The sequence below is a fragment of the Nasonia vitripennis genome, chromosome 1 (genome assembly GCF_009193385.2).
Source record: "Nasonia vitripennis strain AsymCx chromosome 1, Nvit_psr_1.1, whole genome shotgun sequence".
NCBI classification, from domain to species: Eukaryota; Metazoa; Arthropoda; class Insecta; order Hymenoptera; family Pteromalidae; genus Nasonia; species Nasonia vitripennis.
In genome coordinates, this window is record NC_045757.1 from 24,142,486 (window position 1) to 24,161,013 (window position 18,528).

The 18,528-nt window shown below is 35.1% G+C and overlaps 3 protein-coding genes across 4 annotated transcripts in view; 2 read left to right on the forward strand and 1 right to left on the reverse strand.

Annotated features, from left to right (window-relative positions):
- LOC100115209 (cell division cycle 42 homolog) overlaps nt 1-18,464 on the reverse strand; it is a 37,507-nt gene extending 19,043 nt beyond the window's left edge. Inside the window, exon 1 of the mRNA XM_031921359.2 lies at nt 18,285-18,464. The gene's annotated coding sequence lies outside the window, so the exon portion shown is untranslated. The remainder of the gene's footprint in view (nt 1-18,284) is intronic.
- On the forward strand, nt 2,906-4,564 carry LOC103318165 (serine protease snake-like). Its single transcript, XM_008219797.3, has 2 exons — nt 2,906-3,787; nt 3,887-4,564. The coding sequence occupies exons 1-2, from the start codon at nt 3,260-3,262 to the stop codon at nt 4,448-4,450; spliced, it is 1,092 nt and encodes a 363-aa protein (XP_008218019.2). The 5' UTR covers nt 2,906-3,259; the 3' UTR covers nt 4,451-4,564.
- Nucleotides 4,763-6,962, forward strand: LOC100678892 (52 kDa repressor of the inhibitor of the protein kinase). Of its 2 annotated transcripts, none has more exons than XM_003425189.5 (3): nt 4,763-5,227; nt 5,402-5,507; nt 5,590-6,962. In XM_003425189.5, the coding sequence occupies exons 1-3, from the start codon at nt 5,035-5,037 to the stop codon at nt 5,933-5,935; spliced, it is 645 nt and encodes a 214-aa protein (XP_003425237.1). In that variant the 5' UTR covers nt 4,763-5,034; the 3' UTR covers nt 5,936-6,962. The 2 variants fall into 2 exon arrangements, with proteins under 2 accessions (XP_003425237.1, XP_008217980.1); XM_008219758.4 differs by having other exon boundaries at nt 4,787-5,227; nt 5,390-5,507.
- Nucleotides 18,465-18,528: the final 64 nt, after the last annotated feature.

The following is an 18,528-nucleotide window of genomic DNA, read 5'->3' on the forward strand; positions in this document are numbered from 1 at the left end:
CAGAAATTCGACTATTCACTTACTGCCGCTAGGGGATGTCTCGGAAACTCGCAAGTGACGAAAAACTGTTCGGTTAGTATATAAGGAACTTTCAGATCGGAACATTATATATAAATATATATGCGATTAGTCTAGCGATGCATTGTTAGGTTGCGACATGTGAAATGTGTAATAATTAACTTGCGATATATGTAAATTAGGTTATTACATAAGAAATTATCGTATGCGATGCGACTTTCGTTCTTAAACTGCGAGATTGAATGTGACAAATAAATAATGAAAGTTCTCCCCTCCATCAAAATAAAATTTGATATGCAGTATAGTAAAAATTGCTATGTAGCATAGTAAAATCTGGAGATCTGAAATTTTACTATACCGTATACTAAAATTTAATATAAGTCGAGTTTGTCTCCTCGTTACTATACAGTATATTTTTGATGAAAATTGTAGGAATATTTAGTGATACATTTCTCTCCGTGCGTTAGTGAACGCATTAACCAAATAGGGCCATTTTTACTCAAAATGGACAATCAAATTTAATTTAAAACTATATCTACATACCTATGATTATATTTTGAGGTACATCGATAAAATACTATATAACTTTTTAGTTAATAGTTTTTTTGAAAATAAGAAATAAATAAAAATAGGGTCGCGTTTTAACTTCTAAATTTTTACCAGCTTGGGTTCTGCTTTAAATATTTATAACCCTCAATTTGAATAAAAACATTTTTGTGTGAGTGAGTTTTTTGCCAAAAGAGCTCTCTACAATATAGGAATGCTCCCGGTTCAATGTTCCACGGTTAATTCACAATATCAATATAAAAGATTCAATTTTCAATAAAATAATACTTTGGACACTTTTGAAATCAACAGTGTTTACTGATTAACCTTATAGTTTTTGCTATGATTAATTTTAAATACTGGGTCCCAACTTTTGATAATAGACCATAAATAATACCTATATAAGTATAATAAGCGCCGTCTGTTTTTGAAAGACGATAAAATACAAAATTATCCATTCTGGGTACATCTTCCCTACACTAAGAAAACTATATATTAAAATTTACTACACATGTAGGAAAAATTAGTATATTAAATAGTAATGAAAGGTCACACTCGCTCCTTGACGATTTTGACTATATCCATAGTAAAAATTAGACTTATATCAAAAATTGTTAGGTGTTTATTAGAAATTACAACATTATATCGTCGTTCCCTACGAAGACTAGCACAGTTAAGATTCTTTTTATAAGAAAAGATTCGTTATTTTTTAAATAAAAACTAATATTGGCAAGATAATAAAATAACTAATAAAATGGCAAGATTAATTAAACTACCGAAAAATATTTTAAAATTTCAACATTTTATTTATTTATTGAGATATTAAACGGGCTAGAAGCCCTTTACAAATACTGCGTAATATGCAGGATAAAATTAAATACAAAATAACGAGATAGAATATTACGGAACGGATATACAATCAAGATATACACCAGATATACATTCGACAATAATACCCATGTTCACAACTTCGGCATACCATTCTTCAAAAGCCCTTATTACCTACAATAAGTATGCAATTTTTATGAGTAATTGAAATATTGAAACATTTTTTAAGGATCAGTTTAATTCTTTCTTTTGCAATGTGGCTTTATTATTGTACAATATTGGAAAATTCTAGTATGTGTTTTACGTATATCTGAATATGTATAATCACAGGTTTAAATAATTTTATATTCGATTTGATTGTTAATTTAGAGTCAAAACGAGCCTGTTTGATTGACACATTCGCCAACAAAACTGGTGAAATGTCTACCACTTATATACTTATCCGAATAAACCTTACGTTCACGCATGTACTATATTATTCGCAAAGAATCAACTATTGATAAAATAATAATTTATGCAAACAATGCATTTCGTTGAATAATTGTCAGTCGTGATCTTGAAGATAGCTACAGATACAAATTAAATGTGCTATTTTAAAAATATTAATTGTATGTGGTATCATCACCGAGAAAATGCACATGATAAACAAAATTGCCATAGATTTTTTCAACCGAGAATTCTGGTAAGGCCAAAGTGCTACTGATGTTAATAATTTTTTGTTAGTTATAAGATATTTATTACTGAAAATATCTTCCTCCTTAAATTCCGATGTTGCCTCCCTTTCTACCTTTAACTCCATGCTTTTCTCTTGAACTGAAAACAGTCAATGATCCAACGCTGGAAGAAATGGTTTTTACATTTTTTATGATTACAATTATGTAAATTGCGCCGATGATGATCAGTCTTGGTGTGCTACAACAATTGAAAAGCTTTTCTCTTGAATAATAAATGAAAAGTTTATTTTCAATCGTGCAGAACTTATACGGTTTTCAGTTGAATAAAGCTGTAGGAAAGGTTAGCCGAGGGGCAAGTTGCATTTGCTACAATGATTTTTTAATGGACTTTTTAAAGTCAACTTTTCTATTCCATAGCAAGTTTCTTCAAATGACGAGAGAAAATAGAAATGATGTTTGTAAATCGTATTAGCATTAAAATGGTTGCACAATTATGCAATAATAATAATTAATCAATACGAAAAAGTGCCGGCGTGATTGCGTTAATGCAAAATTTCTATCTAGGGAAGCAGAATTTTGATATCACTGTAATCGATTGCATTATAACTATTTTAATTCGATATTCTTTTCATACTCTACAGCTTTTTGTTGTGATATACATGTTATGTATAGTATATATTATGTCCTATGGACTTCATAATATACTATCACGCTCGATAGGCTTACAGTACGCATGATGGATGTGCAGCATATAGGAGAGCAATTAACTCGCTGACTATAGCGGCAATTTGAACGTAGGCATATTCGGCGAAACTATCCCCACTCCTAGAAATCTTCAGAATAATTTATTGACGTATAATAAACCCGAATAATCTTTTAGTTTACAGTATGTCTCCGTAAACGGACATAATACGACAAGCTGCATCGGTTACAGTCCACTTTCTCGTACCTGGAATTCGGCAATCACCGTCTGTTTCTGAACTCGTAGTCGGTCAAATCGATTGTAAAAGCTTGAAGAGCATATTCCGCACTGCATAGTATTCAATTTTGTTCTTCGAATCTGTGGCTCAAGCCACTCTCGTATTACTTCTCTCATAGCATATATTCATGCAGCTGTTCGTGCGGCAATCGCTCGTTCAGTCTAACATTTTAACTCTTGTACGCTTGCACGATTATTCCAAACGTTTCCAAATATGTCGATCGAGTTCCAAAAAGCACTTGTTTACTTATTCATCATCTCGTTTCACGTATCCAGCAGCAATATTTTCGGCTCGGCAACGAGCGTCGAAAAAACTATGAATACGATCGGTAGCGCACAACGAAAAATCGTTCGGTTTCCGATACAATCGAATGATGATTCGAGTGTACCGAATATCAAGAGAATTAGGAAAGCGACGGATCGCATCTCCGATATCAAGTGCAAGGAATACTCGGAGATGACGCGCGAAGTCGTGTGGATCAAGAAAATCGAGCTGATGCCTATGCGCCTGAGGTGTAAGAAGCCGATACAGCTGTTCGTCGTCGGGGGTAGTGTGGCAGAACCCAAGGAATACCCTCACATGGTCGCTCTGGGTCGGACTGTCGACACTTCCACGACGGAGTATTTCTGCGGCGGAAGTCTCATATCCGATCAATGGATCCTCACTGCGGCTCACTGTACCACCGACGCTCGGGGACTGCCTAATGTGGCGCTCATTGGCAGTGCAAATCTCAACAAAATTGTGAGTATTTGTAACGTAGTATTTATTATGTTATTTAGATGATGTTTGGAAAAAAAATTTACTGAAACAAACGCGTCGTGACGTTTGTCTTATTTACAGAACGAGCTCAACACAGGCAAGTTGATGTCCATAGAGAGCATCAAACCACACCCCGATTACAACTCGTCGCAGTTATACGCCGATATCGCCCTGATCAAGCTCTCGAAACCGGTGGAATTCAGCAAGACGGTGAAACCAGCCTGTCTCTACCCGATCCCGGACTTGGAGCCAAAATACCTATGGGCCAGCGGCTACGGATCCACGTCATCCTTTCGTCTCAGGGAAGGTATGACGGGTCTCAACCTGACCAAGGCTCGGCTGCAGCTCACCGACATGAAACATTGCAAGCAAGTGTACCGAGGCGTCAAGCAACTGCCCCACGGCATAGATTCTGAATCGCAGTTGTGCGCCGATGATAAAAAAGGCGGATGGAAGAGGGACACGTGCGCCGGAGACTCGGGTGTACCATTACAGTGGACGCATCCTTCGGGATGCCTTCAGGAAATCGTCGCCGTTACGAGTTTTGGAATTTCTTGCGCTGTGCCAAAAATGCCAGCTGTTTACACAAAGGTTTCGCATTATATCGACTGGATCGAGTCCGTCGTTTGGCCGAATGAGAATTAGTCTTATACTGGTATGATAGATATATCGAGTTTCCAATATTAGATATTTACGAATGCAATATGTGGTTGAATTATATGCATGTACTTATAATTGTGCATAAATATTTTTACCAATAAATAAGATGTCATATAATAGAAATAAATATGTGGATATTTTGAAAATTATTGAATTTTTTGGGCGGAATTCACCGTCGCACATCTTTTAATAATCACCGAGTCGAAATAGGTAAAGAAAGCTTATACTGAGTGGCTGGATTTAATTTTATGAGCTTCGGGAACCTCGAGATCTCTGCGCGGCGCCTGAAAAACCGCACTACTACTCTCGTTGCTGCAAGTATGGCTTGTCTTGCGCTCCGATTCATGATCGCTTTTGCCAGTCGTCGGAACTGAAGAAAGACAGACTTAGCAGAAAAGTTCAACGGCATTCGGTTAACTATTCGTCATGTTAAGCGTGAGCAGCGCCCCTGGCGTATTTGAAGGCGAAACTTCCTTGATCCCCCTAAAGGCCGTTTGAATTGTAGAGAAAATTATTCATTCATTCATGACGAATTATTTACTGTTATTGTAATAAATAATAGGCACAAAATGAAACTTTGTAAGTGTCGAGTGCCAAATTGTGCAAGAAATTCATCGAACATTGGTATAGCTCTACATAGAATTCCAAAAAATCCTGATATTAGGAAACAATGGATCGAAAGCTCTAACCTAACCAAAACAGTTATTGGAAGCAAAAGATTTATCTGCAGTGATCACTTCAAAAAAAGGGATTATTTACCAAGTAAGCAACGTTATTATTGTATAATTTGTAATATATCTTTGTACATTAGTTTTTAGGCATGCCCGCAGCAAGATAAACTTATTTATAAACTGAATTTTCTCGTACAAATAATGTTATATCATTGTATTTGCATTTTGGAGCAAGATAAACATTGCAACTCAGTTTTTATTACAGAACGGCTTGGTGGTAGAAGAATGAATTTGAAAAAAACAGCTGTTCCCTCAATAAACAATAAGAGATCATTTATTCCAAACACCTTAAAATCATCCAATGTAAAGAGGTAACTATATGTATATTATTGATCGTTGTAAAGCATAAAGAGGTTAGCAAATTGGATTCTAAATAATTTACTCTATTTTTAGTATGCCCATAAATAATACAAGATGTAATATTGATGCCGAGGAACGTAATGAGTTACCAACAGTGGAATCAAACAACCTTGAAGATAGGGAGACGCCATCAGAACAAAATTTATTGTTTACAGATTCAGAACAGCCAGAAGATTGTGAGGAATGTACCGTCAATAATAAAATTGAAGGTACTGCTGAAGATACTGCACAGGATTCTATGAGTGAAAATGAAGTATTATTAGAAATCCAAAATGCTTCAGTGGATAATGATCGTGTTAGAGAATTAGTGATGGAACGAGCAAAAGAAATGTGTACTGATGCTAAACCTGTTAAAGAAAAAAAAATTTATTATCTTTAATAAGAAATGATGAGGACCTTACTGCATTTACGGGAGTTTCTTTTGAATTGCTGGATAGTTTAACAAAAGGAATTTCAATTTGTGAAGAGCGGCAGGCAAAAAAGTTCAATAACCCATTAAAGGAAATAATTGTTCTGTGCTTATGCAAAATACGTTTAAATTTGTCATTTAGATGTTTGGCTGTTCTTTTTGGACTAACACGGCAGTTGTTCTTATAATTTTTTTTGTATGGTGCAGCTAATGTCAGAAGTTCTAAAAGATTTTGTGTACTGGCCAACAAAAGAAGAAATCTTAAATAGTATGCCACTGTGTTTCAAAAACTTTAAAAAAACTTATGTTGTGCTTGATTGCACTTAAGTGCCAGTGGAGAAACCACGTTGTCTAAGGTGTCGTCTCAGATTATATTCTCATTACAAGGGTTGTGAAACAGTAAAATTATTGCTAGGAGTAGCACCATGCGGATTAATAAGTTTTTTGAGTAATGCATATGGCGGCCGAGCATCAGACAAGGCTATTTTCAACCAGTCTGGCATTTTAAATAAACTGGAACCGACAAGAGATGCCATAATCGTTGATAACGGCTTTGGTATCGAACTAGAATGTATGCAAAATTGCATACAATTAATAATGCCTCCAAAATTGAAAAAAAAAGAACAATCAAGTTCTGAAGAAGCTTTATTGACAAACAGTATTGCAGCTGCTCGAGTCCACGTTGAGAGATCTATGCAGCGCTCCAAAATGTTTCATATCGTCAAACATAAAATATCGTGGACATTGATACCGTATATTGACAATATCTGCAGAGTTGCTGCTGCATTAGTAAATTTTAAAAAATCCCTTGTTTGCGGACAATAAGTTTTAAGTGCTGTAAACTGTTTGTGCGTGTCAATCAAATTTTTGTATAAAATTGTGATTTTTAAAACTTACATCTTGTATGTAACTGACAATTAAATTTTTGTATGAAATTGTGATTTTTTAAAAATAAATTGTACATTTTACTTCTCATAAATGCTAGGGATAAAAGCAAGTGCGACGTATTTATTCTTTATCAATAATATATTCTACCTATTAGTAGTTTTATCGAACGTTTTTCCGTCATTTGGCTCTCATATGCGCGAATCGACAAGGCGATTCGTGGCTTCAGGCCAATATGGTTAGGAGTGATTTTATAATCATTCCTAGACTGCCACGACCCCCTCTAGGAGTTTTACTTCGCGGATTTTGAGGGTCACTTTCAGTGCGGAGAGGCTAAAAGGGCCGATCTGTGACTGCCAGGCCAGAGAGTCGAGTGGCGGGTGGCGTTCGCGTGAACTCATGACTGCGTGTGTATAGCTATAGATATAGAGGAGCGCGCGCACTGCTTCGAGTCCCTTCGGTAGTCCTCGGGAAAGCGTCTTTGTTTTAGCGGGCCCGAGTTTTCGGCGGCGTTTAATGAGTAGAGCGTCAGTTCTCGGCGACAACTTGTGAGAGAAGGTCACACCAGGACCTGATCGTTAGGAAATTTCAATAAAGTCATAATATCTGATCAACAATGATTTCACAGTTTATTTTTGAACCTTAATGTAGTCTTATCCCATACATATAGGGACCAGAACTAGCCGATACACGTGACTGCCAAGTTGGGAAAGAACGAAATGGTAGGTAAACAACAGAGTACAGTGTATCGATATGGAGAATTCTACGAAAAAAATGCACTTTTCTGGTTATAGAAACTAAAAAAACAAATGTTGGGGCACGCGCCCGCGACTATTTTGTTCTTATTGTACATGTTTAGAACAATGCAAAACCACGTTCCAACACCGTAAAAGTGCCTTGTGACACTGTTTTGTAGGCCCCTCAAATTTTTCGAAAAATAGACATTGTTCAACGGCATGTACCTAATGCATAAGGGCACAAGCAGAAAATGTATTACGGTAGAATCAAAGAACGGGAAAAGAGATTTCAAAAAAAAAAAAAAAATTGAAAAAAATACGTTAAAAATGCTTGATTTGGTCAAAAGTTACCTGCAATTGAAAATATGAAAAAATCTTAAAAATTGCAGGATTTTTCGAAGTTAAAAAATGTATGCATCACTTTTCATGATTTTTCCGCATCTTCAATTGTGCCTAACTTTTGACCAAATCAAGCATTTTTAACGCGGAAAAATCATGAAAAAAGATACGGATTTCTTGACTTTGAAAAATCCTGCAATTTTCATGATTTTTACGCATTTTCAATTGTGCGTAACTTTTGACCAAATCAAGCATTTGTAACTCATTTTTGCTTCCTCCTAGAGGAAGCTTTGTAATAGTAAAATTTTGAGTTCCTTCAAAACTTCTAGAAAATACTTTTTGGTGTGTTAGAAGTTCAAATCAAGTGTTTTTAGAAAATGTCCGAGATGATGTGTGTGTGTGTGTGTGTGTGTGTGTGTGTGTGTGTGTGTGTGGATATGTGGATGTGTATGTATACCGTACTATTTCTGGAACTATTCCGTCAATATCAACAACATTTGACATGCATATATATTTTTGGATTCTGAATTCGGGAAAAACAGTTATTTTTTATTTTCTCAACTAAATTTTTTTGATGGCCAGTTTTTGATTTTTGAAAAACACTATTTTGCGTTTTTTTTAATCACTCCATTGTTACAAACAATTCAGCTATAATGCATTTCAAAGAGAATACAATTACTTACTATTGTATATATAGTAAACTTAGAGAAAGTGCAAAGATGTTTACTCAAAGATAGGTTTATTTTGAATGACAGTTATTATTTACAATCAATAATATGAAGTTGCATGAAAAACAATAGAACTTAAAAAGAACGTTAATTGAAATATACTACATTTCCTCCCTCCTTTATAAAGATTTCTTTAATTATCATGGCGGAGAGTAAATAGTTCGTGATTTGTGTATCCGAGATGATCGTCGAATCGGCGGTGTGTTTGGAATGAAAAATGATTGTTCTTGAGGTAAACGTTCAGTACGTTGATCTTGAGTTTGTAACGGAAATTCTTCTTGAAGAGTTGCAGAGGTATATAGATTTTGGAATGAATCATTTACGTTAGGTGGAAGAGATGCGTGTGATGTTGAGGATTGAGCTTCCGTTGTAGTCGTAGACATCTCAACACTTAAAGTTGGTACAGATTTTGAAATTTAAGATTCTTGAGTTGACGTAGCTTGTATAGTCGGTGATTCTTTAGACGACACAGTCTGAGAAGTCGAAGGAATCTTATATGATGGTGTAATTACTTCAGTATTTACTTCTTGTTGTGCACTCATAGATCTTGGAGTCATGTTATTTTTGTAACATCGAGTACGACGTCGTGTGCTTGTGGTGGAAAGCGTTGTCAAATTAGCACCAATTTTATCTTCAAAAATGTTACTCTTTCTGATTTCTTTCTTGTTTCTTCCCCTTCTTTGTAAAAGCACGAATTTGATCGACGTGTAGTTTATACTTTTTATAGTTTTATACTTTTTATCCGTGTAACTGATTTCATAATGTAGATCTCCTAGACGAAAATTAATTTGTCCTGGAATCCATTTATCTAATTTCGAATTACCGGAAAGAAAATAAACATGTTCAAGTGGTTTAAATTCTCGGTACGCATTGATAAAATCAGCTTGATGTTTCTCAGAAATCTTCTCGTTGATAGATTCGGGTCGAACAAGATCTAATCGTGTGCGAATGTTTCGTTTTAAAAATAATAAAGCAGGTGTTATACTATAAATAATAATCCAGTAGTTGAATGAGGAGCTTTTCTATATTGTCTCAAGATCTCATTCAAGTTCCGTTGCAAAGAACCTTGTGTCGTATCCATTTTAAGTAAGGCTCTTGTTGTTGTACCCACGCATTTTTCTGCTTTACCATTTGTCAAAGGGCGATAAGGAGCAGTAAGTTTGTGATATTTCACTCCACTTATCTTGAGAAATGTTTCAGACTCATCTGAAACGAATTGACGGCCATTATCTGAAACAACAACGTTAGGTACACCATAAGTAGCGAATAAGTGATCGAGAATATCGATTGTTGCAGTGCTAGTACTGGAACTTGTGACCTTGACTTCAAGCCATTTTCTATAAGCATCAGTGATAACTAGAAGCATCTTACCAGCTACTGGTCCAGCGTAGTCTATATGGATACGTTCCCACGGGCCTTTAGGTTATTACCAATGATGTGTGTTGAATTTAGGAGGAGCATGAGCATCCTTGGCACACTGAACACAAGATTTAGCAATAAGTTCAATATCTGCATCAATTCCTGGCCAGTAAACAAATGATCGTGCCAAACCTTTCATTTTGACAATGTTCAAATGCACCGAATGAATGTCGTTTAAAATTGCTCGACGAAGAGACGATGGAATCACAACTCGATGTTAAAAAATTAAGCAATTTGAAGATAGACCATAAGAAGACTCAGGCGCTTTGTATCCATGACGAGATAGATCTTGACCAGCTTCGAGTAGTTGAATAATTTTACCTAGGTTAGAATCTTTACGCGTTTCCTTCGCAATCTGCTCTGCTCGTACAGGAAACTGATTGATCTGGTTGATAATAAACGTGTCAAAAGAATCAAGTTCTGAAATTTCTTCAATACCGTCAACCGTTGAAGGAAGTGGAGCACGTGAACAATAATCTGCATTTGCATTAGCTTTATTTGGCTTGAACTTAATATCGTAGTTGAAATGAGCTAAATAATCAGCATAATTAGCCATTCGACTGATACAAAGAATAGGAAGTGATTTTTCAGGATGAAAAATCTGTGTCAATGGCTTGTGATCTGTAAACAGCGTAAAATGACGAGCGTATAAATAATTGAAAAATTTTTGACAAGCCCATACAATAGCTAAAGCTTCCTTGTCGATTTGAGGATAGCGTTGTTCAGTAGCAGTTAATGTACGGCTCGCATAAGCAATTGGCCTTTCGATTCCGTTGCTAAGTTTATGTGATAAAACAGCTCCGAGTCCTACTTTGCTTGCATCAGTGGCGAGTATGAGAAGTAAGGATGGGTCGTATGGCATCAAAACTTGAGGAGAAATGAGAATATTTTTAAGCTCTTCGTATGCTTTATCAGTAGTGGTCGACCATTGAAAAGATGATGTAAGAAGCATGTCCCGAAGTGGTCGAGCTTTTGTAGCTAAGTCAGGAATGAATGAATTGCAGTACGTAGTTTTACCAATAAACAATTTTAATTCTTGAGGTATAGAAGGTTTAGGTGCATCACGAATTGCCTTGATGTGAGAATCAGATTTATGAATGCCTTGTGTATCTAGTTTATGACCCAAAAATTCTACAGAATTTGTAGCGAAAACACATTTACGTCGATTGAGACGAACGCCATTTTCAAGAAGACGGATCAAACACGTTTCCAAGATAATCAACAATTCTTCGAAACTTTCAGCCCATACAATGATGTCGTCGAACAAATTTTCAACGTTTTATAAACCTTGTAAGATTTCCTTTAATCGACTTTGCCAAACTGCAGGAACGTTAGCTGCGCCGTAAACAGCTCGTGTAGGACGAACTAACCCATGTGTAGGAGTATTGAGGGCTAAAGTATGGCTGTACTCGTCGTCAGCAGGAAGATGAGTATAAGCATCTGTAATATCAAGATGTGCGTAAATTTTGGCTTCTTTTACTTTGTTGAAAATGTCACTAGGTTTTGGAATAGGACATTCATCTATTATTATACGTGGTTTCAACGTAGGTTTATAATTGCCAGTTATACGAATATCACCATTTTTTTTTTTAATGACGACGCGTGTAGGCGAAGCTCACTCGGAAAAATCAACTTTTTTGTAAAATGCAGACGCAAGTTTAGCGTCAACTGCTTTAGAATATTTGTCGCGTAACGCATATGCTATATCTTGAGCACGAGCAAAACAGGAGAAGTTCCAGGTTTAAAATGTACCTTAACTGGAGGTCCTTCCTTTCGTCAAGTTGACGAAATGTAGAACCAAATGAGACATTAACAAAGCAAGTCCCTATACAGTTGAGGCGATATTGCGAGTAACTCATGAATTTCTTAGAAGTTGGCTGTAATTGAAAATTAGGTTTGAGGTTACGAAGTGTATCGCTACCCATGAAACCATATGGTGCACCAGAATCTAATTCCATATTTAATTTATAGCCTTCAATGAGCACTTGAAGTATTTTCTTACCACAAGACTTATCAATAACGTGGATTTCTTCGACTGCGTTGAAAAATTTCAATGTATCTATTTGTTGTGCAGGCTCTTCAGAACTTTGTATTTGAGAAGTAAAAAGCAAGGATGAAGCTCTGCAAACTTTCGCTATGTTCCCACGTTTTTTGCACTTATGACACTCAGAAGTACGAAATTGACACTCACTGCATTTGTGACGTTCTCCGCATCCATAACAAGCGTACAGACCTTGTTGTTCACCATGATCTTGCTTCCGAGAAGCACTGCGCGATGTATGTGAAGCATTCCGTTTATGCTTGAAATGCGTCGTCGAATAAGGTAGTGCATGTATCTTATTAGAAGTAGAGGTAACCTCATCCGCTGTTTGACGAGTTGACTCCAATGTATGTAATATTTCGTAAGCGTCTTTGAATGTAGTAGGTTTCTTGGCTATTATTTCGTCGCGCATATCACGATCGGTGAGACCATGTAGAAGCTGCTCAATCAGCATCCTGTCGAGAAATGTGTTGTATTCGCAGAACGTAGCCCCGTAATCGTAGTGAGAAATTAGCAATGGATTCATTCTGTAGCTGTACAATTTGTCGGAACTTAACACTTTCTGCATATTTATTTTTCTTGACGTCGAAATGTACAATTAAAACAGTGCGAATTTGTTGATACGTGCGACTTTCTGGTGTATTAGGAGCAACAAGAATTTTTAGAGCATTATTAAATTCTGCGCCCATATATACTCGAGCGAAATCACCGTATTCTTCTTCCGAAATTTTACTCAGTTGTAATGCCCACTCGAATCTCTTGGAATAATCGTTGACTGTTGTTCCGTCGGACGAACGATATTCTTGATACTTGAACGGAGGAGCTTTGGGTTGAACTTGAGAAGTAGATTCAGGCTGGCTTGTAACAGGAGTGGTAACTTGTGGAATAGCAATCCTCAGAGCATCCGCCAACGCCTTCGTCGCAGCAGCAATCAATGCAGTAGAAGGTTCCTCTACGTTCGACATGGTTATGTTGACGTTGACTTGTATTGAAAATATGCATTTTTCACTATTTCTCTCTGCGTAATATTGAAGTAGAATATAGAAAATCAAGTAATCGGCGTATTTTCGAAACCAATTCTGACACCAAAATATTGTATATGTATAAAGTAAACTTAAAGAAAGTGCAAAGATGTTTACTGAAAGATAGGTTTATTTTGAATGACAGTTATTATTTACAATCAATAATATGAAGATGCATGAAAAACAATAGAACTTAAAAAGAACGTTAAGTGAAATATACTACACCTACTTTTCCTCGTTTGGTGCTCGGGATCGACCGCTTTTTTCGGCAGATAAAATGAAAAAGGTAATTTTTTTTTTAAATTCATATCTCTGAAACTAAACGTCATAACCTCGCGAAATTATGTCGATGGGTCACGTGTCAAACTATATGTCATTAAAATTTCAAGTGATTTGACTACTTATTTTTTCAGTAATAAATCGATAACTGAAAAAAATGAGTTTTTTCTGTGCCTCGATTACGGACGCAAAAAGGCCTTAATGCACTTGAGATTTCGGGAAAAAGTAGATATTTTATGCGTTTTGGCTAAGTTCATTGCACAGCTTTCAAACCCCTATGGTTCGTAAGATATGTAGGTTACAATTTTTTTTTTTAATTTTTTAAATTCCTTATATCTCTAAAACAATGTAGTCAAATGCATTAAAATTTTATTTTATTTTATGAAACAACCTGCATAAACCGAGATTTAGCGATTGCATTTTTGCACGAGCGTTACTTAAATCGAGGTTTATGCCACCACGTGTCATAAAAGTAATTTTTAGTAGTTGAATTTATAATATTATCCTGCATTACACTGAAAGAAAAAAAAATAATCGGCTAAATTTTCCGGTAACAAAAGGTGACGTTGGTTGAAAAAACTGTTATTATAATTGGGATCGTTGTTGCTTATTTTGCGATAAAGACTGATGAGTGTACAAGCATTTATTAGGAAGAACCAAAAGCAAATGATTAAAAAAAAGTTTATTTTGCAGAAATTTTATAGTACGACATTGTGTGCCAATTAGGGCGTAAAGTGCAGTACTTAACTTAAGTAGCCGTTAGTGTATATCATATTTTTAATAACTGTACCTATATGAAGAATCGCATGATTTTTTGGAATCATCTCTTGTATATTCCTACTATCTAATGTCTATACATGCAGTTTTCGGTATCCGTATCACCTGACACATATTTAATATAAATGTTTACAAATAAAATTGTAGGCCAGACATCGTTAAAGTTATCTGTCTTTTCGTTAGTGGAAAAAAAATTACTCAATATTGTTTACGTAAATGCGATACTATACGCCGAAACTTGGTCATTAACTATATTTTTCGAACTTGATTTAATATGCTCAACAGATAACGTTTTCATGCGCAATTACTGCTTTACGATTCGCTTTACAGTGACAACTCGCATTTACGAGAAAAGAAATACTAGGTGAATTTGTAGTCTTTTCCGTCCGTTCATTTTGCAATCCGGCCATAATTCAAAAAACATACGGCGTTTTGTTTTTTGTTATTTAAGCTATATTTTATTACATCTTACATCAGCAATAATTGAGTATGTCAGTTGACAAACAAAAATTGATGAATTATTAAAAAAAACTGATATCAGTATATATCGTCGCTCCGTATGAAGACTAGCACAGTTCAAATTCTGAAACAAAAACAGCTAGCACAACTCACGATTTGCCGCGAAGAGTAGCACAGTTCAGAAATGCGGTCAAGAGTAGCACGACTCGCGACTTTATATTACTTAAAATGTGATTATTTTACGTTTTTATTGTGTTATTTTGTTGGTTAAGTTCATGAAAACCCCGGACAATGACGCACAAACCTCAACGTTTAAAAAGATTTTGGAAATTTTAGAAGGTTTCTAAAAAAAGTGAATAATTTAAAAAAATGTTTGTAAAAAATTATTGTATTTGTGAAAACAATTTTAAGCTCGGTAAAAAGTTGTAAATTGTGAATATTTAAAAATGTTCATTAGGGACAGTTACGCAAAAATCGGGTAATTTTTATAGAAATTCGTTGTTTAAGTTGTGAGAAAGTTTGAGTTGCGCTAGTCTAGCGTGCGTGAAATGAGTTGTGCTACTTATGACGGGAAATTTTAACAGTTCTACTCTTCGTAGGGAGCAACGATATAATATCGACATAAAAAATGTACCCTCCAATACTCATTTTCCTCGACCTATATGTATTATTTAGTGTACTGCGACGAACGACCTGATGTGTTCATATAACAAGTAATTTGCATTGTACATATTTAAACAAAGATACCCTATAAAACGTCGTTATACAGCAGAAAATAAGTAAAACAACCATATATACACGGAGAAACCTGTGAGCTTACAGCTACGTCAACTTTGGTGACCAAGCGTCACCATGAATTTAGTACTACCGCGTTTCTGTTTTGGGCGTACCACGCGCCCAAAACACTAACCTTGAACGTGCGTGTCGGACTGCTCCACGCCCCAGGGTTTTTCCATGTATGTTAATATAGATATCCTGATAAGCATTCATAGAGAATTTTCGAATGTCCGCATTAAATAAAGACTTATAGTATTAAAAAAGTATTCATAAAGTATTTTTCATTCGATTCCCATCACCGTCAATAACTTTTCATTTCTATATTATATTTAGATAAATAATAACAATAATAATACTAATACCTACAACGCGTGTGTGACATTTTAACGAAAATTAAATTCTTTAAAAGCAAGAATTATTTATATGATTACTTTATGAATGCTTTATGATTTCTTCAGTAGTAACAACTAATCCATGCTAAATACTATAAAGGAACACTTAGTGATTACTGTATGACTTATGTTTTGGCACCAGAGCATCTGCTGCGAAATTTCATTTAAAACATAATAATTCTTTATGAATGCTTCTGAAGCGGACATTCGTTAAATCCTGAAGCTATCATTAAGAGTACTATGAAAATACTTATGGAAAAAAAGCATTCACTAAGAATTCATTACAATTTTTATAAAATTTTCCAATGCTGATCGGGATGGTAAACATCACGTGTCAAACCTTCAGGCATGGTTTTGGGCAAAAAAGTAGGTGTACTGCGTAAAAAGGTGCGTATATGATAATAACGACAGGTGTGTGACGCATCGAAAGTTTTCGTGCTGCCTCTGCTTTTATGTATGGTGTGGCAACCGCTTTCATCTTTCTTTCGCTAAAATTTGTGCCTCTATATTAATGCGTTACCAATTCCTTGAGAAACCTCTTCGAAACAAAAACTTTACGTTATGCGGTTACGCTCAAGTAGATCTGTTATGTATAATCACTTTTTGCACATAATTGACGGTCAAGCATTTACTTTATTTATATCAACTCTACGGCTCACACACGTGTATATAGGGAATAAAAAACGAAAATATTGTTACACCTATCTCCTGTAGTTTTTGTTTACTTCACGTGATACGTAACAAATACTTCCTGTAATTATATAGCCGGACATTATTTTTAGTGAATATCTATAGGCTTTTATGTGTACTCTTTGTTTTGTTCGAATTAAAAAAAAAAGCTATGGTTATAAGTGCTGGCCCACACCGTTACCAATCTGCATTTTTTACCATCAAAATAAGTGCTTATTAAAAGCGTCCTATAATTGCAAATTTTGTTAAAAAATAATTGTCATGAGACTTCAACGTTAAAATGTAAAGTTTATTTCGAAGTGGTTTTTTTAGTACTTTTATTAGTCGTCATCGTGGCTCTTTCATAACAGTTTTGATTTAAAAAAAAACCTTTCAAAATTCATGATATTCTAAAAATCTTCCATTGCGTGTACTGTGTATAGCCATAGGCAATATTTAAATTCAACTGTCGAAGCGCTTTAAAAATATAGAACGTCATGTTCGAAAAAAACTTGTACATATCTGAAATTTTATAAAAATTGTAATGAATTCTTAGTGAATGCTTTTTTCAATAAGTAATTTCATAGAATTCTTAATGATAGCTTCAGATTTTAACGAATGTCCGCTTCAGAAGCATTCATAAAGAATTATTATTTTTTAAATGAAATTTCGCAGCAGATGCTCTGGTGCCAAAACAGAAGTCATACAATAATCACCAAGTATTCCTTATAGTATTAAGCATGGATTAGTTGTTACCACTAAAGAAATCATAAAGTATTCATAAAGTAATCATAAATAATTCTTGCTTTTAAAGAATTTAATTTTCGTTAAAATGTCGCACACGCGTTGTATAGGTATTATTATTGTTATTAATGTTTTTCATATATTAGAAGAAATATAATTAAGAAATTAAAAGTTTTTGAGACGGTGATGAGAATCGAACCTTGAACTTCAGCACGGCAGTTGAGTGCGCTAACCACTTACCTAAATCGAATTCTTATACAGCGGATTTTAGATCTGATATATTAATTACATTTACTTCTGGGCTAATTAATAATAAATAAATAAATGAGAACCAATGAATAATTGCAGAGAAAAATATATAATTATATTCAGTAATAAAAGTAAAGTGGGGTTTTTGAGACCGAGTATTGAGTTTGTAGAAAGTCCACTAGTTCTTAATATTCATGATATATATGTTCATTCATTAAGAATGCTTTATGAATACTTTTACTACTACGACATACTTTGCTTCTGATTAATACCATTTTGTATTTGATAATTTTGTGCACGAAGAATACTTTATGAATACTTTTCACACAGCTATGAAATACTTTACTTTCAGTTGATAACATTTTACATTTCAGAAGTTTGTATATAAAGATTACTTTATGAATACTTTTTTAATACTATAAGTCTTTATTTAATGCGGACATTCGAAAATTCTTTATGAATGCTTTTTTTTCAAAGTGTGCTTATCGGGAAAGGTCGTCGGTCGCTGATGCGTGTAATTAGGTCGAGAACCGTGATGAGGTGCTTAAGAGTCTTTATCACACGTCCGGTGTACGAAGATTATTACACCAGGGTGTCGACTTTATCAGACAATTTCGTGCGCGCGCGAACTGTTTATACACAAAAAATACAAGCGTTGACGATTGTGCGTCACAAACAAATGTAAAATAGTTTTGCGCAAAAAGGAAAATCAACATGTTGAGCAACCGTCTCGAGATCATAATATGAGTATAAAAGCAGGAGAAACCGAGCTAAAAATGTAAATTAGATCCATATAACCTACCTACGGATAGCCGAATTCTCCGATGCTAGCCGCATGAACCTTTTTTCCACTTCCTCTTCCATCATTAGCTGGGCTATACGCGCAAAGGTATACTACCTATATACATGCCACCTTTACTATACTTATATACATATATGTATATTTTACGAGGCTCGCACGTGCGCGCGCGAAATTCGTGACCGACTGAATTTATTATAGCTATATACGTATATATTGGCTACCAATACTTCCGGGTGTGTGTGTG

Excerpts from the sequence above, each read along its gene's own strand:
- LOC103318165 (XM_008219797.3), top strand. The coding sequence starts at position 3,260 with ATGTCGATCGAGTTCCAAAAAGCACTTGTTTACTTATTCATCATCTCG. Across the intron at positions 3,788-3,886 it reads GTGCAAATCTCAACAAAATT|AACGAGCTCAACACAGGCAA; the intron begins GTGAGTATTTGT and ends TCTTATTTACAG.
- LOC100678892 (XM_008219758.4), top strand. The coding sequence starts at position 5,035 with ATGAAACTTTGTAAGTGTCGAGTGCCAAATTGTGCAAGAAATTCATCG. Across the intron at positions 5,228-5,389 it reads AAAAAGGGATTATTTACCAA|TTTTTATTACAGAACGGCTT; the intron begins GTAAGCAACGTT and ends ATTGCAACTCAG. Across the intron at positions 5,508-5,589 it reads AAATCATCCAATGTAAAGAG|TATGCCCATAAATAATACAA; the intron begins GTAACTATATGT and ends CTCTATTTTTAG.